Source organism: Saccopteryx bilineata, chromosome 2 (assembly GCF_036850765.1).
Source record: "Saccopteryx bilineata isolate mSacBil1 chromosome 2, mSacBil1_pri_phased_curated, whole genome shotgun sequence".
Classification (NCBI taxonomy): domain Eukaryota; kingdom Metazoa; phylum Chordata; class Mammalia; order Chiroptera; family Emballonuridae; genus Saccopteryx; species Saccopteryx bilineata.
This window is the reverse complement of record NC_089491.1, coordinates 111499816-111524464: the sequence shown is the minus strand read 5'-3', so window position 1 is coordinate 111524464 and position 24649 is coordinate 111499816. Positions and strand designations below refer to the sequence as shown.

Here is a 24649-nt window from a genome sequence, read left to right as displayed (position 1 = left end):
TCAAGTTGAAGTTTTATTTAAAATGTAAAAGAAATGGTTCTTGAAATGCTGATGAATAAAGCAAAAGGATACAGTGCTCTTCTAGTCAGCCAGCCTATCCAAGTACAGGGCCATATACAGTACGTAAGTGCGGTAGAATTTCACAGTAGTTTAGTGGTAGATTATCTGTGCCTAGATGATGGAGAGATTCTCAGTGTGTGATCTCGGTCGGTTCTGGGTTTACTCTTACTGCGCGTGAACAAGGGCTCCTGCTCCTTGGCCGTAGCCAAAGCCCTTGGGCCCAAAGTTCTTTGCATAGCATCCTACAAAAGAAAAGGAGGAGTTATTGCAAAGTCCATGAGCTCTGCTGGCATTGCTTAACACCCACGCACCAACAGACCACCATAACTTAAAAAACTGCTGACTATGCCAGAAAGAGTTCAACTCATTTAAGATGTGATACCTATAACTGTGAAGGCCAGATCTGAGCATTCTGGTTCCACAGTGCTCAGCTCATGGTCCCATTGAGTTACAAGGAGGAAAATCAGGCCAGGCGGGTTATATATTTCCCTATCACCTTACATACCCCTATATAGAAGGCATATACTCACAGACTTTGCTTAAACACGAAGTTGAAAGACTTGTGGGGTTTTTGTTTTTCCTGGTACGAGAGTTTTAAATGACCAGGGACTTTACTGTAGCAATCTAAAATTGTTCTGCAGTTTTGTGTCATCTGTATCTCTAGATCTTTTATTTTCAAACAGCCAGTGACACTCCCTTCTTTCTCCCATTTTCAGAGTACTTTTTCTTTTTTTAAAAGCTGATGACATTTCATTAACAAAAATAGCCGGTGTGGGACATTCATAAGGGTAGAAATAACAAACTAATTTTACCTTTACAATAGATTTCACCTTCTTTCTCAGTCAGAGTTGTTGATTCAAGACTCTTTCCACACTTGGCACAGCGGAAACAGTTTTTGTGCCAGGGCTGAAAGAGACAGATGGGTACGTCTGAGAGGCCGGTTTCTAGCAGTCCGATGAGACACTCAGGAAGGTCAACCCGAAGTGAGATCCCGCCTGCTGACACGCAGCCCCAACCGGAACTGGACCGCCCCAGCATCTATATTCTTGGTCACCCGCAAAAGGGCTTAGTTCAAACTGCATTCACAGAAGACAGGCGCTGGGAGCTGTCCCGTGGAAGGGCCATTTCCCTAGGAGCAGACTGAGACCTTGTTGCAAGGCTGCAGCTCAAACAGGTGACATGGTTAAGAAACTTTTCTAAATCCACACACCAGAATAGCATCAGGTGTCCTGACTGCGGTTCGCTGCTTTTTAAATTTTTTTTCCCCTACACTGAATAACCCGCAGAGTCCAGATCTGTTGGCCGCCGGGCCTTTTTAGTTAACCACCTTCAGGAGCACCCACTATGAAAACAAGTTCGTTTTAAACATAGACGTGATTTGTCAGATAGGGACAGCACTTCAAAACATCAATGATTCTGATGGAAATGCAATTAAGAAAAAGTTTAGTTGAAAGCATTTACTTATAAAACAGAGTGCCTGGGTCGGGTCATCAGTGCGAAACACTGCGTACCTTCCCGGCTCCGATAATCTTCTCCGCGGCGTACACGGAGTCCCCACATCTGGAGCACTTGTCGGCGCCTCCGAATTTCTGAGCAAACTTAGAAGTGTTTGGGTTTGTTGTAGGCCTGTGAGGTTGAACACTGTGGAAAGGAGGAAAAATAATTATACAAGATTTTCCAAAAGGCCTTTCTAAGTCCATGGGGCAGGCACAATGGACTCTGGGACTTAACGCGACACCTTCTCCCGGCTGGAGGCCTTCTCAGGCCAGCAGAGGGGAAAGAAAGAAATCAACCTAAGGTGCCAGCTAGAGTTACTACTTTTAACCTATTTATGGGCTCGTTATTGTTACAAAAAGACCCAAACTTAAACACCTGTCTTTCTGAGCCTAATTTCATCAAGTGTCATTTAATCCCCAGTGCTAGCCTCTCCACTGTTAGGAGAGGCTTTATAAACTTTATAAACTGTTAGGCTCTGCTTTATAAAATACTATGTAACACGTATTTTTAACCCAGAGTGCTATCAGTACCACTAAAATCACATACAGCTTCTTCACATCAGATTGAAAAACCAGGCCCTGGCCGGTTGGCTCAGTGGTAGAACTTTAGCCCTGCTTGTGGAAGTCCTGGGTTTAATTCCAGGTCTGGGCACACAGGAGAAGCACCCATCTGCTTCTCCACCCTTTCCCCTCTCCACACTTCCCCCTCTCTTTCTATCTTTCCTTTCCCCTCCTGCAGCCAAGGCTCCACTAGAGCAAAGTTAGCCCTGGCACTGAGGATGGCTCCATGGTCTCTGCCTCAGGCGCTAGAATGGCTCCAGCTGCAACGGAGCAACGGCCAGATGAGCAGAGCATCCACCCCTAGTGGGCATGCCGGGTGGATCCTGGTCTGGCGCATGTGGGAGTCTGTCTGCCTCCCTGCTTCTCACTACAGAAAAATACATACACAAAAGAAAGAAAGGGGAGGGAGGGAGGAAGGAAAGAGAAATAAAGAGAAGAAAAAGAAAAAGATCGATGTTAATTTAAGCAGTTTTTTCATATAGGTCAGTTAAGTCTATAATTAAGAAAATAAAGCTTATTTTATAAATTAATTTCCCAATGTAACTTACATAGGGGAAAGATTTCCCATTTTCTTTGCGGGAAAATATTTTAGAAAATTTGCCTATTACTATGTGTTTATCTTTTTCTCTGGATTGACTGGTATAGGTCACTGGGTAAACCATATTTTCTTGCTAAGTTTTTTCCATTCAATACGTAGGTGTGCCCACTATGCAGACACCGTTCTGGGCTTTGAGAAGATGTAAAGGCCCTTCTAGAACCTTGAAAATTAGTTGAGCGGAAAAGCTAATAATAATAGCACTCAGCAAAGGGTAATTACCAATTTTTCCTACTGGAAAAAATTATATAGCACTTTTTAAAATCATGTTTGATGAGATCACTGGAAATTTTATTCTAAATAAAATAATACCAATTCATAGTACTGATTCACAGTATTGGTTTCTCCAATTGTCCATAGTGTAAGCATGTTTTTAAAAATGTTTCCACAACCTACTGTATATACACTTTTAAAAGTGATATTTAGCAGCTGTTCACAAAGATACCCAACACTTAACAGTTATAAATTAATTTCCAAATCTGTCAATTGTTATGTTAACCAGAACTTCATATAGTTTATCTCCCACCTGCCTTCTAACCACTTTGTAGGGTAAGGATAATTGTTGCCTCAAATTACAGATGAAGAAATGGGGGCTTAGATGTCAGATTATTCACCAAAATTCTAGACCAGGGGTAGTCAACCTTTTTATACCTACCGCCCACTTTTGTATCTCTGTTAGTAATAAAATTTTCTAACTGCCCACCGGTTCCACAGTAATGGCGATTTATAAAGTAGGGAAGTAACTTTATAAGATTTATAAAGCAGAATTACAGTAAGTTAAAGCATATAATAATAATTACTTACCAAGTACTTTATGTTGGATTTTCGCTAAGTTAGGCAGAATAAATCTTTATAAAACAACTTACTAAAGTTAAATCTATCGTTTTATTTATACTTTGGTTACTCTGCTACTGCCCGCCATGAAAGCTGGAATGCCCACTAGTGGGCGGTAGGGACCAGGTTGACTATCACTGGTCTAGAGGATTAGTATTCTGGTGAGCCTCAACTGAAAACTGCAGGTCTGCCTCAATGACAATGTTCTGCCCACTCAGTGCAGCCTCTCCAGGAGCTCCCAGTGAAGGGGTTTGGTCCCCATGACTATTAACATTACCACCTGCCACAAGGTGATCCAGACAGGTACCCCAGGGTTCAGTCATTAAGAAAGTCTTCTTGGAAAAGGTAATCTCTATAGCTGGTACTCAAGGGTAACAAGCATGTGGCCAGGCTGGGAAGGGGAAAAGGAGAGACAGCAGTCGAGACAGTCAGCACAGGGTGCTCACCAGTTACTGGAGATGATGGAGAAGCAGGAGCAAAGGCGAGTCCACTGGTCTTTGTGACTTTAAAACTGGCCACAGTCTCTAACTTTTGGGGTCCAGGATGAATTTAGTTTTGTTTGGGAAAGGGCATACAAGTAAGTATATGTGTTTTGAAAGGTCTGAAATAAGATCCGAGGAAAGGAGTGAATTTTAACAAAGTTGGAAAAGGAGAATAACAATGAACTCTAACAAAGACAGAGGTAAGCCAGGCTCCTGCAGTGATGGCGTGCAACAGTGACTGAGCTGGCCCTCGCACAACTGGTGCCCGGGACACGTGGCTCAGAAATCCTGAGTGTGGGAAAACCCCAGTAACAGACAGGTGGGCCTTGATGTCGTACACACTTCTATGCAAACAGCACAGATTTGGGAGCCAAATGGAAACGGGTTCAAATCCTGGCTCTGCCACTTATCTGTGCAATCTGAGCCTTATGCCCTATCTATAATACAGGGAAAAAGTACCTCAGCTCAGTAACTGTGAGGAGTCTGTATAATAAACATAAGTGTTCAGCAGACAATAGGCACTCACTAATTATTTCAGGCATGCCATGATGTACCATGTTTAAGATTATTAGCTTTAGAGTTATACAAGGTTACGTTCCAGTCTCTACAATTAACTAGCAGTGTGACTTTACACAAATCGCTTAATTCTGACTGTCTTAATTTGTTCGGGAGTAAGATGGGGGCCCACCTTGGGAGGGTTGTTGGAAGGGTCACATGAACTAACACACTGCCTGGTGTCCAGTCCACAGAGAGGGCACGGTTAAGGGGCCTGTCCAGGAAAAGGCCATCCTATTGGACTATTGTATCAATTTTGGCCTCTTCAACATAAAATGGATGTGAATAAGTGTGAAGTTCAAATGAGGGAATAACTGAGTCAAAAATAGAAATAAAAGGAAATTCCCGATGAAGAAATGACTTAGCCTGACCATGAAATACTAAGTGGAGTTCAGCAGACTTGCCACCTTGCTACTTTAGTGCTGAAATCTTTCAAGATTAACACTATTATCTCAAATAATCAAACACAGGGGGGAAATTCAGTTTTTAAGTAATTTTGAATTAAGAGAAAATCGGATGAGGAAATATTCCTACATAAAAGGAGGGACTGAGGACTTTTTATTGACTGCACATGAGAAATGCATCTCAAGACGCAGCCACCACATTTCTTCACCATCCGACTTCAGCAAAGAGCTGGAAAGGGAAGTCAGTTTAAACCGTTTGATTCTAGGATTTCATGACTTCTTGATACACCTTGGAATGCTCTCAAACCAGGACTAGAAATCACTGGCAAAGTCACTAAGAACTTTGTTGGGTCCAAAACTGTTAATATTTTGAGCTTCAAGAACAGTCATTATACCAGAAAACCTGTATCACTTATTTATGTTAAGATGAAAGTCTGAAAACTCCCAGATTCCTGTTTGGTAAGCAAATTCAGTTACAACTCTTTTCTGAAGGTAACAGACATGGTCCTAACTCACCTCTCTGGCTTGATGCCCAGCCTCTCGCCTCGGTCCATATTAAGCGTGCCAGCGCCCTGGCCGTAACCATAGCCTTTTGGCCCATACTTCTTTCCGTAGCAGGATTTGCAGTAGATCTCTTCATCATGTATTGCCACCGTTGTGCTATCTAAATTTTTCCTGCAAACCACTAAGGGGGAGGGGGGAGAGTCAGAATTTAAAAATGTGGCAAAGATGCCTTTTTCCTCAGAACAATGATGGGACAGACACATGGTCTACAAATGGTAAAGGCACAGGCTCGCTCACATTCTTGGTTTAGTCTATGGTTTCCCAACAGCCACAAGACAGCATCTGGACCGGTCAAGCTACATCTGAGGATTGTTTGCCTTCCTCTCCTGACAGTTGTTACAGAAATGTGTCAGAATTTTCACATCCTGAAGCCTCAAACTTTTCAATACGACTTGCCTCTCTGGCAGGAGGGAGGGAAGTTTGAAATGGCTATAATTACATGAACAAAAGGAAAAAAACTAACACTTTGCTCCTAAACCCAGAACACTCCAATCTTTTCAGCCTCTCCATACCCAGTGTTGTTAATCACAGCCTAGTAAACACTACAGGGCAGCTGAGTGCCCCAGAGGGTTGCCTCTGTAGTCGCACCGCCCCAAAAGCACCCCCTAGGATAAAAACCATTTCAACCTAGAATTCTAGTTCTCATCACTCCTCTCGAGAGCAGAGCATTTGCTGTTCATCTGGCTGCCGGCTTCTCCAGCCGTGAGAGGTGTCAAAGATCACCAACGGGCAGCAAACTTGTTTCCCTTCCCTCCCCTCCTGAAGGAGGGGGCGTTCTTTCTTAACAGATTTCTTGCCACAAGACATTTCTACGTATCTCGCTTCATAAAACTCCCAAATGCCCTCATGTTTAATTTAAACATTATTTCACTTTCTAAAACTTCAATTAAGCTTGGGAAAAAAAAAGAAACTGTGAGGGAGCTAGCTCATTGGTAGCACAATCGGGCAGCTGGAACTCCCACATTAGTGTGGTAGAAAAAGGGAATGCCCCCCCTTATTTGAAAGAGGGGGAGAAATGAAAAGAGGAGGAAAGAAGGAAGGGCAGGGAAAGGCGACTCTTGGACAGCTGAAAAGAGAGGTAAGTTATGCAGTTTCTATTATCTTAGACCAAAGTCTTCTCTGGCAGAACAAAATGACGCCACCTACTCTGGAACCTTGCTGCAGAGACTGGGGTACTGACATACATTTGCTTAAAGATGGTGAACCTTTTGTAAAACCATACACTGTTGAAGAACACCCTAATAGACATTACAGAGAAATGAATAACAAAAGCTGTTTCGAAAAACATCTATTAACCAAAGCAAATTTAAGCATATGGAAAGTTTTACTACATAACCACCTATCCTTCTGCCAGTCCTCACCCATATTTTAACCACTTTGAATTACTTCCTTAAAGGCTTTCCTCAGCAGAGACAAGTATAAAGAAGGAGCAGTAAAGACCAGCAAAAAAACCTAACATTTCATAAACATTGACTTTATTATGGTGCAAACATCATGGCTTAACCTAGATGAAACTCAGAAATTTTTTTTTTGGTGACAGAGAGGGACACATAGGGACAGACAGACAGGAAGGGAGAGAGAAGCATCAATTCTTTGTTGCGGCTCCTTGGTTGCTCATTGATTGCTTTCTCATATGTGCCTTGACTGGGGGGCTACAGCAGACTGAGTGACCCCTTGCTCAAGCCAGAGACCTTGGGCTCAAGCTGGTGAGCTTTGCTCAAACCAGATGAGCATGCGCTCAAGCCAGCAACCTTGGGTTTAGGATCTGGATCCTCCGCATCCCAGTCCGACACTTTATCCACTGCGCCACTACCTGGTCAGGCAGAACAATTTTTATAGTATTTGCATTTCCTCCCTGTTCATATCCTCTTGACTACAAACTTGCTGAAAAATAGATTCCTAAAAAAATAAACTAAGAGAAGCAATGGTCAAACTAAATCTGAGAAATAGTAGCTATCATGGAGACATACACAGCAAACATTCATGTTGTAGCTTTATTCTTCGTAACGGTGACTTTGTGTTGTCTGTTTCTAGCTCTCTGCACAGCAGTTACACTATTAAAGGGTCCAGACACCTTGAATGCTAGTGCCTAGAGGGAAAAGGGCTAAAACTCGAGTTTTCTCTGAAGATTATTTCTTAGTGTAACCACATTTACTTTTAGCATGTGCATTTTCTAACAGGAATAGTCACTGTACAGTACAACAGATAAAGCGAATAACTGCACATATGGGTGGACTCATCCCATAACAAATCCTTCATTACAGACAATTTTGTCATTTAGACCAGAAGATGATGAATGCAGTGCTTTCTGATATGACTACTCTCCTGTTTTAAAACTGAGAACTTGGAATACGCAGGGCAGAAGGGGCTTACCTCTTACTGTGGTTCTCTCAGTATCAGATATTGACTCTCTTCCGAGCATGTACGCTGTGTTGTTTTAGGTCCCATTTCCTGTGTATGTCAGACACTTGATAATTTCCCTTCTATAAACAATAATAACTCCCAACTGGTGTCTCTGGGTGTTTCATATCCTAAGTTCCTTTCCCTCAAATGTACAGCATCAATAACCGGAAATAACAGAATATTCACTACCAGAGAAGACAGAATTTGAGCTTCTAGAAAACTGAACTTCTAGACATTCTGAATATCAACTAACAGTGCAGCGAGAAATATGCAAGATGGTTTCCAAGAGAAGGAGCTCAGCCAGAGAAAGAGTGGGGTGAGGAGCCTCCCGCCGGGACAACGAGCTGCCAGGTAGACGACACCGAACTCCAGAATGATTGAGGGGCGAAGGGTGTGATAACAGTAAGGTCAAGGCCAAATGGAGGCTGAGAGCTAAGAGGACACAGGAAGGCCAGGCATCTCGGGTCACTGCTGTCCTTGCTACCAGGTTGCGTGCTTAGAATGTCCAGAAGAACAGAGGGGCAAGAACCACTTGTGCTTCTAAAATCATCTTTGTTAACAAAACTAGTTTTGTTTTGTCCTTTAAGTAAGTACATTGAAGCTTCTTACACATTAGTTCTGACCCAGGTCGAGCCTGGGAGATACTCACTGCACAGAAAGCAGCAGCGGTGGAAGCTTCTCCCATCGCACTGCACCTCTTCCGCGTGGTACACGGTCCTGCCGCAGGCCGCACACTTGTTTCCACCTCCCCAGACGGGCATTCTGAAGGAAGAAGAGATTCAGGAATGAGGGTGTGTGTCCCTATACCCAGTGACATGTCTTAGATGCTCCCTAGGGAGCTTGTTTAAAGCCAGGGAACATCTGAAGATTTAGTTTTTCTGATTTTTCCATTGAGAGAGACAGACAGACAGACAAAGAGAAGCATCAACTTGTTTCACTTAATCGCTCCATTTAGTTGTGTTCTCATTGATTGCTTCGCGCATGCACCCCGCCTGGGGTCGACCCCGCAACTTCTAGCATACTGGGTCCATGCTTTATCCACTGAGCCACCCGACCAGGGCCAGAAAATTTTCTTTATGAACCGCTCTAACCACATCTTTAAAAGCCCGTGTTCCTCCAAAATCACCTCCTCCCCTCTCCCACATCACAGGTCTGCCATCAGAAATCTTGGGTTTTTCAGTCACAAGTGTTTTTCCTACAGGACCGAGGACCTGCCTTCAGTAGGACAGTACAGGTCACCAGGCACTAAACAAACTAGGCCACTGGAATCCACAGCAGGTAAAGTGGGGGTGGGAAGGCAAACAGCCCCAGCACATGCCCAGTCATAAGGTATGGTTTAAAAAAACTCAGCTGAAGAACCTACTCTTGGGTGGAGTTTTTTTTATTACATGTTTCATTCATTGTTACACCACAAAAGTCTTAACATTTAACATACACAAGCTATGACACACTTCCTAAGGAGGAAGAAAATGTCGTATTGCCCCACAAGTACACACTTTGTATTTGTCTGCTAAAGTTATGTGAAATTATAGCATAGTATGTCTGTGACTAGCACAACTGCATGCATGGAGTCTTGCTGTAACCACAACAAACGCCCATCCAGATGGCTACAATATAAGTTTCTGGGCTTCACTAATCCCAGAGTCCTCTAGTCTAGCCAACGGTTGATTTTCCCTCTTGGATGAGGCTGTCAGTCCGTCCGTGCAGATACATGCCACCAAGGCCCCTTCCTGTCAAAGTGAACTGTTTGTTGTGTGTGATAGAATAACCCCTGAGGAACGTGCCTGATGTAGTAGTCGAGCTGGAAGTTTAAACCCTTGGCTACTTGCTGTGATGTGGGACCAACACGTTCTAACATCTTTCTAAGAACTAGTCTACCCGATGGTTGGTTGTGAACGGCCACAGACTCAAGTGCCCTCACCAGTATAGAAGTTGTCCTACAAGGACAGCATGCTATATGTGCCCTGCCCTGAGTTGCAGCCTCAAAGTACAGTAAAAGTATTCCCTTTCACCGCACCGTCATTTGCACACTTTCCTTCTGTGAGTGTATTTGCAGCTCCTGCCCGTGAAGTCTCCTTGGTGAGCAGCTCCCTTCTCTAGGAAACAGCTGGTTGGGAAAGCTGAAACCTCCTTACCAGCTCACACCTGGCTAGACAAAGAAGGGAGAGGAGGGCTGCTCAGCAAAACATTGACGAATCTTCAGTCCTTAAAATAAGCAGGAGGGTGGCAGTCTCCACCCCACAGCACTGAGAAGATCCGGAACCCACCGCTATGAGGCCTGCTCCAAGGGAAGAGGTCTAGTGAATCGCTTGCTGTATACGGCATCTTTCTGACACATCACTTATTCTCTTGTCCCTCCTCTGATAAGACTTTCCCCGACTTCCTTCAGGAAGGCAAACATCTCTTCCTTGGTCCATGTGGTTAGAGCAGTGGTTTTCAACCACTGATCTGTGAACTGCTGCCGGTCTGTCAGAAATTCTGTGCCGGTACACTAAAGAGTTAACCACCCTAATGTATGAAGAGTACAGGCCCTAGACACTATAATCTTCATTGAAAACCACTGGTTTAGAGAAGTTACTGATTAAACATGGTCTCCTGGTGATGGTCCATCATGCTTGTTACCAATTCATGACAAAATTCAGGCAAGCATTTCTAAACTTTTATATAATTCTCATGCCACAACAATCCAGAGCATGATCAGTGAACTTGTTTTGTTGAATAGTCAGAGAATCAATCTGTACTTCAAAATTAAAACAAAAAATATGGTCCTTTACCACACGTAGTTTGAGAAGCTTCAGTTGGAACAGTATTGACTCTACCCTTATGTCCAGGGCCAGGCATGTGAAGTTATGGCAACCAGATCACTGCATTCTCCCTCCGGCCACAATGACAGGCTTAGGAGTGGGTACAGGCCCCAAGCCAACTCAACGAAAGCCAAATCCAGGGCTTTGGTTTAGAACTGTGTGAATGTCGGGCTGGAGATGCTGATAGCTGTGTGGCCCCATGAGAAGAGAAGCTCAGAATGAAGCCAGCCCAGAGGAAAAAGAGATGGAGAGACGAGATGTAGACACTTTCAGCCATGCCTCATCTTATCCAGTACTCTTTAGGTGAGCCAATAAATTGTCTTTTTTTAAAATCATTTAGAGGTGGAGATTCCTTGAAACAAACAACCAACAATAACACACACTTAAAGACCTGACTGATATGACTAGTTGTCTCTAAATTATCAGTCTCAACTTGCAAAAAGCCTACTTCCCTAATTCAGGAACAAAGGATTGTCATTCCAAGGGTCCACCAGTGTTACCAGGCTCCTGTGAAGGCACCCATACCAGATCAATATCTACTAACAACACAACATATTTACAAGCTTTCCTTTAGTAGTTACATAAATCTCCCATTCCCTTCCCTGGAGACAGGTGCTGCATTGTTTAACTACACAGTGAAACTTGAGCCTGACTGTAAAACCTGACAGAAACTCTGGCTTGAGTTGGGAGTGCAATTAGTGATATTGACTTAGCCCCATGGCTCCAAAGGCCCTGTGTTCTGGAATGTTCATGGATGCAACAGACATCTGCTAGAAAGTACACTCATGATTCCTGAGGAAACCAAAAACCCAGTCCAGGCTTGCAAGTAATAACATTAGAATGCCTTAAAACCGGATAACAAGAATTAACCCAGCTGGCTTTTATTTTACATTATTTTTCTTCTTTTCCAAGTGAGAGGAGGAGAGAGAGACAGAATCCTACATGTGCCCCCACTGGGATCCATCCAGCTACCCCATCTGGAGCCGATGCTCTGTCCATATGGGGCCATGCTCGCAACAGAGCTCTTTTTAGCCTGTGAGGTGGAGGCTCCATGGAGTCATCCTCAGTGCCTGGGGTTGATGCACTCAAACCCAGGTGGAGAAAAGGTGGGAGGGGGAGAGAGAGAAAGAAGTGGGAAGGGTGGAGAAGCAGATGGTCACTGCTTCTGTGTGCTCTGACTGGGAATCGAACCTGGAACATCCACACACTAGGCCGACGCTCTACCACTAAGCCAACTGTCTAGGGCCAGCCCAGCTGGCTTTTAAAATATTTTGTTATTGTCTAGCATTTCTCATTATATTAGAAAATGTACTGTCTAATATCAATCTGTTATCTTCCATTTTCACACATATTTTCTTCGGAGCAATCACCAATAAATCAGATTTCTAGCAAGATTAACACTATCCTGGATTATCTCTGAATAACATCTAAAAATACATTTTTAAAAACCTATCTCACCACTTTGGTACTCTCTATTAAAGAGCAGCTTGGACTTCTTTAAAAGGAGAGACTATCTTCCCTTTCTTTCTGTGATTCAAGGTTACTTAAATTCCCTTTTTGCAAGTCAAGTCTAATTTCTATTGTACATCCACAGCAGCCAAATGTGAATGTGGAATCTGTCATCTTTTCAGGAAATACTCATCAGAGTTCTCCAACATTCAGCTCACTTGTAATAAGCATCTTCCCCTTGGGGGTGGGGACCGCATCTCTGTATCCCCACCCCACCAGCAGAGTAGGCGGCACATTCATTTCAGTTGTTTTAAAGAATTCTTCCCTTTTTCAACCTGTTGATACGCTTGATTCCCAATTGGAACTTAGGCTTCTCAAGACAAAAGTAGCACTGCCCTCCAAAATTTTGTCACATCTCTGGATTCTAAGTAAAGTTTTCAAAACATTAACTTGTTAAAAGCCCAAGCCAGTTTAAAAGCTTTCCGAAAGGTTTCTGAATAACCATCTCTGTGGTCCTGGCAAATGGCGGGTGTGATAGGAAGAGCAGCCTCAGGAAGCTTTGACTGAATTTTTTAAGCTGGCTAGTGGGTAGTTGGGTGTTCCTTATAGTCTCTACTTTGTATGTCTGAAATATTTCACAGTGGGAGGAAGGGAAAGAGTGAAGAGGGAGGGGAAGAGTTTGGTTTACCAGTGGTAGTCAACCTGGTCCCTACCACCCACTAGTGGGCGTTCCAGCTTTCATGGTGGGTGGTAACGGAGCAACCAAAATATAAATAAAAAGATAGATTTAACTATAGTAAATTGTTTTATAAAGATTTATTCTGCCAAACTTAGCAAAAATCTGACATAAAGTACTTGGTAGGTGATTATTATTATATGCTTTAACTTGCTGTAACTCTGCTTTATAAATTTTATAAAGTAAAGTTACTTCCTTACTTTATAAATCACCATTACTGTGGAACCGGTGGGCGGTTAGAAAATTTTACTACTAACAGAGATACAAAAGTGGGCGATAGATATAAAAAGGTTGACTACCCTAGGTTTAGACAAACCTGGGTGAACTTCACTGTTGTATTGGTTGTACAACCTTGGGCTTATCTATATCAGTTACCTTTCTCATTTTTAAAACAGGGAAAGTTAGCTCTCTCTACCTCTCAGATACTGTGAAGACAAAATGAGGTCAATAAATGCCTTGGCAGACACCCAGTAACTGTTAGCTTGAAGGAGGGGGCGGTGCACCCACTCCCCCCTGCAGCCAGTCCTCCAGTAGGACGCCCCACTGACCAGCACCTAGAGAACAAAGCTCAGAGCAACAAACAGGGTAAAGACAAACTTAGCTTTTAGTCACTCATCAACCTTCTTTTCCTGGATCCCTGAAATGTATTACAAATATTATATAACGATAGTTCTACTTGTGGGGACTGTCTAGAAAATGAAGTCCCAATTTACACTTTTAGGGTGAACTCCTATGGCTGCCAGTTCCTGCACTTGGCAGGGGGAAGTGTGAGGGCTTTCCATTGCCATCACTCTTTGGCATTGCTACGCATGTCAGAAAACCCAAGGCTCATTCTTCACACATGCATTGGCTGCACAACTTCACAACAGCTGACATTAATCACAGCAAACCGCATTTGCTCTGAGCAGTCTGGGCTGCAGGCTTCTCCCCAGTCTTGTGTATTAATTCACAGAAACGTTAGACAAGAAAGAAAATCCCACTCTACATAATCTCACACAAATAGACCAAACAGGCTTATTCTGTTTCTCAGTCTCTTTTTTTTCTTTTTTGGGTTTTCAATGTCTGAAAGAATTTTAGCACTAGAATTTATCCACTGTGTTACATTTAAATAACATGTTTACATCCAAACACCTACGTGCACTTTCTGTTTGCTGCCTCTCCCCAGTCTAAGACACCACCCAAAATTCTTCAGACTTACCTCCAGAAGAAAATTACTATAGCCTAACTGAGTCATCTTGTGGTAAAATGACCTCATTCTCAGAGTCTAGATAACCAACGAGAGCCGCAAAATGAGCACAGGAATCACTCCTACCACCTGTGGCATTTACTGCCTTATTTTAGACTCTCAGTGACTTGAATCCATGAATTTCAAATGTATGTGTTACCACCTGTAGTTTGTTATCTGTTCTGATACCAAAGGTTTGGCGTGAATCTGTCGGAATACTCAGATTCTAAATGCTTCCAAAACCTTTGACATTGTATTACTGCGTGCACAGCTTTGGTATTACACTAGAACGCGGTCCCAGTCCAATTTCCCAAAAGGGAGAATTTATTATAAACCAATTTCATCTTGAGCCATATCCAGAGGGGTCACTTGCTAAATATATGTTAGTAGCACTGTCCCTAATTACAACGATTTTTAACAAGGCCAGAGTGTAAGAGCTGTCAATAATTAGAAATTAAGCTTTACTCAATGCCCATTCTAAAAACTGTTTCTTCTGCTACCCAAACTACCGGCTTAGTCTACTTCCTCGTCTAAGTGAAGACCATGAACCAAGTAGACTCCTCGTGTCTTAGTGACTGGTTCCATGTTTCATTTGACTCTTTCTAGGAAAGCCAAATCCTCAAGCTGGCCTTTAAGACATCTCAGCCTAAGGGTGAATTAAGAGCTTGGATTCTGGAGTCAACAGTCTCATTTCCCTCATATGTAAAATGAGGATAATAGTACCTTTTTTATAGAGTTGTTAGGAGAATGAGCTGAGGATATGCTTATAGTAAGCACTCAATTATTGGTAGTCTTTACCATTAATACTTAGTAATGTACAATCTTTCTCATCAATATTCATCTTCCCCAACCCATCTTATGTATCTATTTCTCCTTATGCTCCCTAATCACTAACCAATCAGGGCAACTAACTTACCTCCCACCTCATCTAGCTAACTCCTGACTTCATTTCTGTACCTCAAGTAATTGTTCTAGGGTAGGGACAGCTAATGAACACTGGACAATGCTTTACTCTCTATGAAGCTCTCATATAAATGTATTAATTCAACCTTGTATAAGCCATACCCTGGGTTAGGAGCTGAGGATAAAAGGGTTATTAGGAAATGTGCCTATTTCTCAGGGAGTTCGACTGTGCGGGTAGAAACACATCCACAAATGGCAGCAGTACAACAACCAACAACACACAGGCTTGTGGAAAGGGCTCTGAGCATTCTGCACAGCCTGCTTACCCAGGGATGGCAAAACAGTTTCATCCTGCAGATCCACTGAAAGTGGGTTCCTGGATCTATGTCAAGAAAGATTCTGAAATTCAGGCAAGGTTCCACATTAAAGATTATTGCAATTAATAGTGTCTGCCATGCAAATTGCAGCACACATGCCACCTCTAAAACATCCCTGGTATAAGAGAAAGAGTGTGAAACTTGACAAAGTTTTAAAGTCAGTTATCAGCTCAGTGACCCTGGCCAAGTTTCTTCACTTGAGCCACAAACTCCTCATATTAGACTTGGAAATGAATGAGGGACATGCTCACACAGTGGCCGCGAGGACGTGGAGGGAACGTGGTCAGGAACCTGGCAGAGAGCCTGCGCTCCACAAACACTGGCTTCCTCTTCCTTCAGTGCTGTGGGGCCTGAACATGGCTACAGAAAGTTCAGTCGTGACCTGCTGAGGTCACTGACCCCCAATGAAGCAGATTCAGGCTTCACTGAGTGAAGTGGATTCACTCTTGTTTGACTCTCAAGACCTGAAGCTGTCCTCAAAACTCCCATATCTGATTTAAGGATCAAGACAATTCAAATCACCAGAGAATTATCAGTCCTGTAGTACCAAATTATCTGTGCACAGGAACACCTTCTTTGCCCGGTCTTTCTCCTTACCACTAATTAATAATTCTAGAGCCTACTAGCACATCTTCAACTTTGAGTACATCCAAATCCTTGACAGAGATCTGTTTACTACCTGCCAAGTCACATACTGTAATTAGAATGGTATAAACTTGGTGACTCTGACCTCCAATCCAACATCTGCCACAGCTATTCACAATCAGTGCCAACTACAACATATTTAATTGTTCAAACAATTTGATGTTTGCATGATTTATACAATGGAGTCAGACTAAGATTTCTATGGCAAGACTACTGTTTATCTGCCAAATGATCTTAAGTTGGTTATTTGATCTAGTTTTTTCTTCTCAAATATGGAGAAAATGCTTATTTATATCACAAGGCAGTTCTGAGATCAAACAATACATGTAAAGCACTTAGAATACTGCCTGCACATGATAGGTAAAAATAACTACTATATTATACATTATTATTAACTTATATATTGTTATTTACTTATATAAAGCTTACTATATACTTCACTTATGCTAAGCAGTTTACTTATAATAACTTAATCCCCATAACTGCGGTAGGTATTATCATTATCCCCATTTTATAGGAGAGGAAGCTGAGGAACAGAGATAGCGAATGGCTCATAACTGTGAAACCAAAGCAAAATGACCAATTCAACTTAAAAATTAATACCAATAAAATTAAAAAGTTACACCAAATATAAGTTTATTTGACTGAAATTTCTCTGAAACAAAACTGCTTAAAACACAAATATAGTAAGTACTGACTTATATGGCTCTGGCACGAGTTCTTTTTAAATTGAATATTTCCTGTACTGCTTGCTATGTGCTCGTTACCTTTTTCTTTTGGGTGAGATGCCACCCTTCTTTCCTATAGTGAACTGGGAAGTCCAATGTACTTCCTGGTATGTGTCCTCTTATGAGTGAAGGACAAACATGGTACTGTTGGCAATGAGATGGTAAGCAAGGAACTGGGTACCTTTGCGAAGAATTCACAATATATTTCTATTGGTTCTTCCTTCGTAACTTATACTGAAACTTGAATTTTTTTAACAATCAGAATTTATGCACAGCTCCTCCACAATCCAGTCTGAGAAAACTCCCCTAAGTCAAGGGTCTGAACCTGGTGCCCACAGAATCCTTGAAGTTCTGGGGATCAGTGAACTTGGTCCCATGTAGTTTACTTTTTCGGCCTCTGGGAAAGGTCTAGAGATAGAGTCCCAGTCTGAGCCAGTGCTTTCCTGACAAGGCCTTCCCTAACAGCCTTTTCCCCAGAGTCAACAAAGTATAAAACAGTGTTTATTACAGGGAACCTCCCCAGGCTGGGCTGGTGTTTGCATATGCCTTACAACAACCCTGCAAGGTATGTGAATTACGCCTATCTTATAAGACAAAGTAACTGAGGTAGAGAGCAACTTGCCCAAGGTCATCAAATCAATGGGTGCTGGAGCTGGGATATGAACTGGGGCCTAACTGGCTTCAGTCCCGCCCCTCTCTCCATGCCCTGTTGGCAGTTTAATCAGGACAGAGCTCCACAGAGGACTGCTTTCAGCACAGTATTTAGCAGATACCAGTATCAACCAATGTTGAATACATCTAGAGCAATCCATTAAGAGCTTATGATAGAAACCTTAGATCAAATCAGCTAATGCATTTCTTGCTTGAGTCCAACTAAGTCTTTGTTCACCACAACTGCAACCTTATTCCCTTCATTCGTTCAATTAACCAACCTTGGCTCTGGTCAAACTGTGTTTAAAGCACCCAAGGGAGACCTGTAAGTTTCCAGGATTCATAGGATGCAGATCCTGTCTCTACCTAACTTCACTCTGAGAGAGCAAAACAAACTAGAATCCAGAGCAGAAAGAACCTTGAGAAATACTCATAATGGTATCAGTGGCAATCAACTGGAAGGCGCATTGACCAAGAAGATAGTGGAGACCATTGGAGGACTTGATAAATCTGGTTATAGTTTGGTAAGCAGTTTTGAAATTTTGTGAGATTCACCCTTTAGACCAGGGGTAGTCAACCTTTTTATACCTACCACCCACTTTCGTATCTCAGTAGTGAAATTTTCTAGCTGCCCACCGGTTCCACAGTAATGGTGATTTATAAAGTAGGGAAGTAATTTTACTTTATAAATTTTATAAAGCAGAGTTATAGCAAGTTAAAGCATATAATAATAATTACTTACCAAGTACTTTATGTTGGATTTTCACTAAGTTAGGCAGAATAAATCTTTATAAAACAACTTACTATAGTTAAATCTTTTTATTTATACTTTGGTTGCTCTGCTACCACCCACCATGAAAGCTGGAACGCCCACTAGTGGGCGGTAGGGACCAGGTTGACTACCACTGCTTTAGACTATTGCCCATATCTATCCAAAGAATTCCAAGGCAAAAAAATTATAGCCAACTTTATGACCCTCCTATTTAAATTCTGGGTGTTTTATATCGATACAGCTTTATAACACGTTAACTAGAAAAGTTAAGAATCAAGAGGCCATTCTCACTGCTCAAGTACAAAAAGTTACCCCAAATAAAAAGCATTGATAAAATGAAAATGTACTTGGTCTGCAGACTGCAAACAAAACAGGTTAAACAGTTTGGGCAAACATTTAAACAAATAGTCAACAAACGTCCTAGTGTGGGAGGGGATGGAGGTGGATGTCTAGACTTAGAAGACACTACCCCCTCCCTCCCAGGGTGCCTACGTGGAGCTCTGAAACCCATGATGGACCTGTGGTGGCCCAAGGGATGAAGTATGGACCTACTGTAGAAGGCCGAGTCGCTGGTTTGAAACCCTGGGCTTGCTGGTTCTAAGGGACAAATGAGCGGCAACTACTAATTGATGCTTTCTGCTACCCCCACTTCTCTCTCTCTCTTTCTCCTCTCTCTAAAATCAATAAATAAAATCTTAAAAAAAAAAAAAAAGAAAAGAAACCAAGTGATGTGATTTTCTAGACCTGTTGCAGTATTTTGCAACCAAGCATTCTTCCTTTCTTATTTGTACCTTAATACTAGAAAGTTGCAGAAAAAGTTGGGAGTTTTAGATATGACGTTTCACTGCTGTTCCTTTTAAAGTTAGGTGCTCAGTGGGCAAAGACCACCAAACAATAGGATGCCGGAACTCTGTACCGCAGCAGGGCAAGGATCCTGGGCTGTGCGCGGGGAGAAGCCCCCCACCTGACTCCCAGGGCTCCGCACCAGCCCCCGGGAAGTCTGCCCTCAGCGCGCACCACACTCGGGGCAGAGGACACCCCAAAGACTCGGATCCCGCCCTCCCCTCCCCCGAAAGGAAACCGGACGCTGGAGGAGGGAGCCCAGGGCCACTCAAAGGCGGGTTAGCAGCCACGCGAAACTCTCGAGCCCCCCTCTCTCCCAAAAACCTGGTGGGGACGCGCTGATACCGAGGTCACGCACTATGATCTGCCCTGCGGGCCCCAGATCCGAGTGCAAAGCCAAAGCTGCTGCAGGGGCGCAAGTATAAGGAGGGTGTGGAAGGTTTAGGGAGCAAGGGTGAGCTCGATGGCTGGGGGGGTCTAAATAGGGGCCGCCATCAGGATGTCAGAGGAGATGGGGGGACGCCGGCAGGGCGACCTGAAGACACCGAGAGGCTGTGGGAACCCCGTCCCCTGGGGTCGATGGAGATGCCCCCACCGCCGCTACTCACATGAGTCGGAGGCAGGACCACGCACCCCGAGTAGAACTGAAGCTGGAGAGTGCGCGCGGAATGTGCAAGAGCAGCGGTCAAGCCAGTGCCGGCACCTTTAAAAGACCCCTTGGTGGGCGGGGTCTCTATGAAGCCCCGCCCCTGGTGCCGGCCCCGCCCTGCCGCGTCGGGCGGATTCCCCGACCGGCTCCGGAGGGTCGGGGGCGTCTGGCTCGGGGCTAGGCGTCTGCGCCGCGGGCCAGGGGCTTAAGGACCAAGAAACAAAGGCAGGATCCCGCCTCTTCCTGCAGCTTCCCGCCCACCCGGCGACTTCCCATGTTCCCGGACCGCCCCTGTCAGCCTCACCCTCTGTCCCTTCGGGACCGAGAGTTTCTAGGAGTAATTAGGGGTTGGGAAAGGAGACTTCCGGACGGTGCACCGAGGCTGGGCCGCGGGGCGGGTCCCGCCGCGGGCGCCCGTTCTCCCTCCGGAGGGAACGACCCGAGGTGGAGGAGGCTCCCGCGGTAGAGTCGGCCAGATCGGGGCTTTCCACCACCCTCTTCCTGGCCTTGTCCTTATAAGTAAACGCAACGTGATTAACTTCCCCAGCGGACAGATATTCTCTGGTTCGATTTCCAGTTTCTGGGAATCCACAACCTTCCTGTTCTTAAAGAGCAGAATTTTCTCCTCTAGACTAAATAAATGACGTTACGAAAACGCCGCATTCCCCAAGTGTTTTGCTTTTCCCACCACGAGGGCACAGCTACACAGGCTGCTGTGGGGAAGAAACCTAGACCCAGCCAGAAAGGGGGCGCCCCAGAGGGCTTAGGCTTAGCTTTGTTGGTGTCAGAAAAATCCAGGGATGCCAGTTCCTGAGCTACAGGATGATGTGTTGTTTTGAAGAATAAAAATGCCAGTCTATCTGGTTCATATTCCAGGCCTATTGCTGATTTCTGTGTCAGAGCGAGGATCCCTGAGAATAGATCTTTGGAAGAATAGGGGGCTCAAAAAAGGCAGTAAAACTATCCCTCGGGCCACAAATGCAGTAGCCTTCTCTGGTCCAGAGCTTGTCAACCTCTACACTACTGACGTTTTGGGCTGGGTATTTTTTTTGTTGTGGGGGCCTGTGCCCTGCTTTGTAGAATACCTTCACCCACTTTCTGTTAGTAGTACCCTTTCCTCCCCATTGTAGCCATCAAAAGGTCTCCGACCTGCCAAATGCCCTCTTAGGGGGAGGGCTGAAGGTATGGGTTGAGAACCACTGCCCTGGTGTATGTTGGCATGATAAAGTGCAGAACGTGTTTGTAATAATACTGTTTTATTTCATATGCTGGGGCCAATCCAGGATAAAGTCATTATAATAGCAGCCTTATTCTCTACCAAGCACTGCAAAAACGTAGTGGTGATTGGCATCTCCTGATAACTGTGGCAGAAGTCTGGAAGTATTCCTGCCTGCTCTGAACTTTTCTAAATATGGGCAATCTGTATTTTCACGATATCAGCTTGTGTAAAAGTGATGACTTCTGGGACTGACATGGAAAGTTTGTCCTTCAGAATCTACATTAGTTTTGCTGCTTACATTACTGTACTTATTTTTTCGTGCAGAGGTTTAGGTAGTATTTCTACTGAGTGAAATTGTATCCGTGAATTTCACTGCTGAGCTGGTTTTTAGCAAACTGTTGTCTTCTGTTTTACCTTCTTTTTAATGCCTCCAAGACCTGACCTGTAGCTTTATGACAGGCTCTTGTCCCTAAATTTCATACACACATCTTGTCATTTGAAGCTGATTGTACTTCTCACCTGAAAGTATTTCTGCTATCTGTCCATAAATGTATTTGTCTTAGTATACTTTACAGTAAGTCTAAAGAAATGTACAACATTTGATTTTGAATAACCATATTTGTATTAAGTATCAGCATTTTAAAAAGTATTTTATTTCCCTTTTCTTTAAACATTTCTTTAAGCTGTTGACTATTTATTATAAATGTTAAATTCTATTTATTTAGAGTGGTACAAAAGAAAAAGTGTGAGCTTTGTAATCAAACAGACATGGTTTCAACATACAGCTTTGCAACCTACTGGTTCTTTGAGCTTGTCCTAATACTTGACTTCTTTGCACACACTAGGAGGAGTAAGTCAGAGATTGTCTGTAAAATGCAAAACATTTACCTAGCACATGATAACTGTTCATTAGCAAGGATATCTTGATGTCCTTTTCTGCCTGGAGAAAGACATAGGAACTGAGTTTTGCTGATCATTCATCTTATGTTGCTACTGAAGTTTTTAATAGTAAGAAGGTATAAAGTATTTCCCAAAAACAATTAAGAGCCTTCCAGAAGAAAGTAAATTGTGTTTCTGGGAAAGAGCTAGTGAGAGAATTTGCCTTTGTGGACAAGAATAAGCCTGTAGTAATTCCATGTGGTCCTAATCTGTTTGATTCTTTCAACCTTATAAAAGGCAAAAATGAAGGTTAAATGTGTCCAGCAGGATCTTTTTTTCCCCCAAGAAATGCACATTATACTTCTTCATTCTCTGGAATCCATTAATCAATTGCAAATCCAAGCCCTTTGTCAAGGTCATTGACCTAAGACAAGGTGAACCAAGGTTGTCTTTCTTCATGACCTTGTGTTCCAAGTTCGGATTTTTAAAATATTTTTAATGTTCTTATTTCATACTACTTTTTTTTAAACAAAACCCTGAACCAGATGAGTGTGAATATAAACAAAGGGCCTCTTTATTTTCTTTTAGGGCAAGAATTCCTTCCTAGAAGCCAGCTAGACTATAGAGGAGAGGAATGTTTTAGTACACGTTAAATAAAGAAAAAAAGAAATTCTCACTTTGTTAATCTACACAGCTTATAAAAAAACAAACAAACAAAAAACAAGCAGTTATTCAACCTTATTTCTTAGCCAAGATTTAGTAGAAGTGGTGGAAATTAAAAATTAGCTATAATATTCTGTGATGCATTTTCTTGCAGAGAAGAGAATAACATAAGTTATATATGCTTAAAATTTGAGATGGGTTATTTTATTTGTGATATTTGTCATAGTTGCTTTTTAAAAAAAATGTCTTGCTTTAAACTCCCACTTCCTTATAAATCGCGTTATAACCTTTTTTCCTCCAATAATTGTCATTTCCCTTCTGTTACAGCTTTATTTATGTTTTCCTTTTCTACTATAGCTTTCTAGCTCTGCTTATGCTTTCTTCTTACAGCAGAGTTTTTCCTAGATTTACTGGTATGAAAAAAACTTGAACCTCTGAGAGGTTCAGAGGTCTGTCTGAACCACTTAAATGACCTATTTCACTTTTCTCCCATTTTGGTTCGCATCCCCAACCACCAGCCAATATTTCCTCAGCCTTCCCATATTTCCTGTAAGCATCCCTATTCTCTCCCCTGTTGACACATGCTGTGGCTGATCTCAGAGGAACAGGTAGTTCTCCAACTCCTTCCCAAGAATATCCACTCAGCCTGTGCTTTTTTTTTTCTTCTGAAGTTGGAAACAGGGAGGCAGTCAGACAGACTCCCACATGCGCCTGACCGGGATCCACCTGGTATGCCCACCAGGGGGCGATGCTCTGCCCATCTGGGGCGTTGCTCTGTTGCAACCAGAGCCATTCTAGCGCCTGAGGCAGAGGCCAAAGAGCCATACTCAGTGCCCGGGCCAACTCTGCTCCAATGGAGCCTTGGCTGCAGGAGGGGAAGAGAGAGACAGAGAGGAAGGAGAGGGGGAGGGGTGGAGAAGCAGATGGGCGCTTCTCTTGTGTGCCCTGGCCGGGAATTGAACCTGGGACTCCTGCATGCCAGGCCAATGCTCTACCACTGAGCCAACTGGCCAGGGCCAGCCTATGCTTTTGATCCATTTCTTTGGCATTCTTAGTTATATTGCCTTGTAGAAACAGTTTCTCTATATCTACTGCTTCCTTCCTTTTAGATCACAAAAAAGTTGTCTATCCTATATTAAAAAAAAAGCTGACAAATATTTTCTTACTTTGTAGTAGATCCGCATGTTGCCTTGTCAGCACCCATTCCTCTTTACACCCCGAGGCCCGAGTTTTTGATTGGGGTTCCTGTGGTTCAAGGGTGGAGCACTGGAACCAATCAAGACCTTCCAACCCCTGATTTAGATGTAGGGGGGAGGTCACATGACCTAAGCCCATCCAATCAGTGTGAATCTCTGAATTCTGCAGGGTACAGAGACAGAGCCATGCTCACCTATTCTGGAAGGTACTGTGTGCATATATGCGGCCTGCGGTTGCTACAGTCATTTTTGCTAGTAGGAAGTCAGACTGAGGCTGATTCAACACAGAGAGGACAGAGCCAGAGGTCTGAACAAACTTGCCACGAAGGTTTTCTACCTACAAGACCTTTTTATGGAAGCAAGTGAATTCCCACTGTTGTTTTTATTTGAGATGGTTTTTCTGTTACTTGCAGTTAAGACTCTCAGCTGACTATGGTGGTTTAAAGCCATGTCTACAAATTCTTTGGTACTCCTCCTTTCTACAGGTTGGATTTTAATTCCCCTCCCCTTGACTGTATGACTCACTTCTAGAAAATAAAGTGTATGATTCTAAGACTAAAAAAAAGCATTATGAGTGTCTCTTCATTCTTCTTCCGACCCACTTCTCTCTCACTCTCTCTCCTGTGTGTGCATATGTCTGTCTCTTCCTCTTTTTCTTTTAGATCACTTGCTCTGGGACAGCCAGCTGCCATGTCAGAAGGATACTCAAGTAACCTGTGGAGGACCCAAATGGTAGAAACAGTCCTCTGGCTCCAGGGAAGTTGAAGCCTTCTTCAACAAAAACAAAAGTGAATTTGGAAAGAGCTTCTACAGTCTGGTTAAGCCTTGAAATGATTCCAGTTCTGGCTCACACTTTGCAACCTCATGAGAGACCCTGAGCCTCTCACTGTGGTGATCAGAGAGCTCCTAATTGCTGAAGAAATTACCATTTTTCAGTCCTTACCCTACTTGACCTC

At 43.2% G+C, this 24649-nt stretch overlaps 1 protein-coding gene across 1 annotated transcript; it reads right to left on the bottom strand.

The window, feature by feature from the left end:
- CSRP2 (cysteine and glycine rich protein 2) lies at positions 1-19852 on the bottom strand. Its single transcript, XM_066257608.1, has 6 exons — positions 19696-19852; positions 8604-8716; positions 5504-5672; positions 1572-1701; positions 873-966; positions 1-302 (listed from the first exon to the last, which is right to left on the bottom strand). Exons 2-6 carry the CDS (start codon positions 8713-8715, stop codon positions 226-228), a joined length of 582 nt encoding a protein of 193 aa, XP_066113705.1. The 5' UTR covers position 8716; positions 19696-19852; the 3' UTR covers positions 1-225.
- Positions 19853-24649: the final 4797 nt, after the last annotated feature.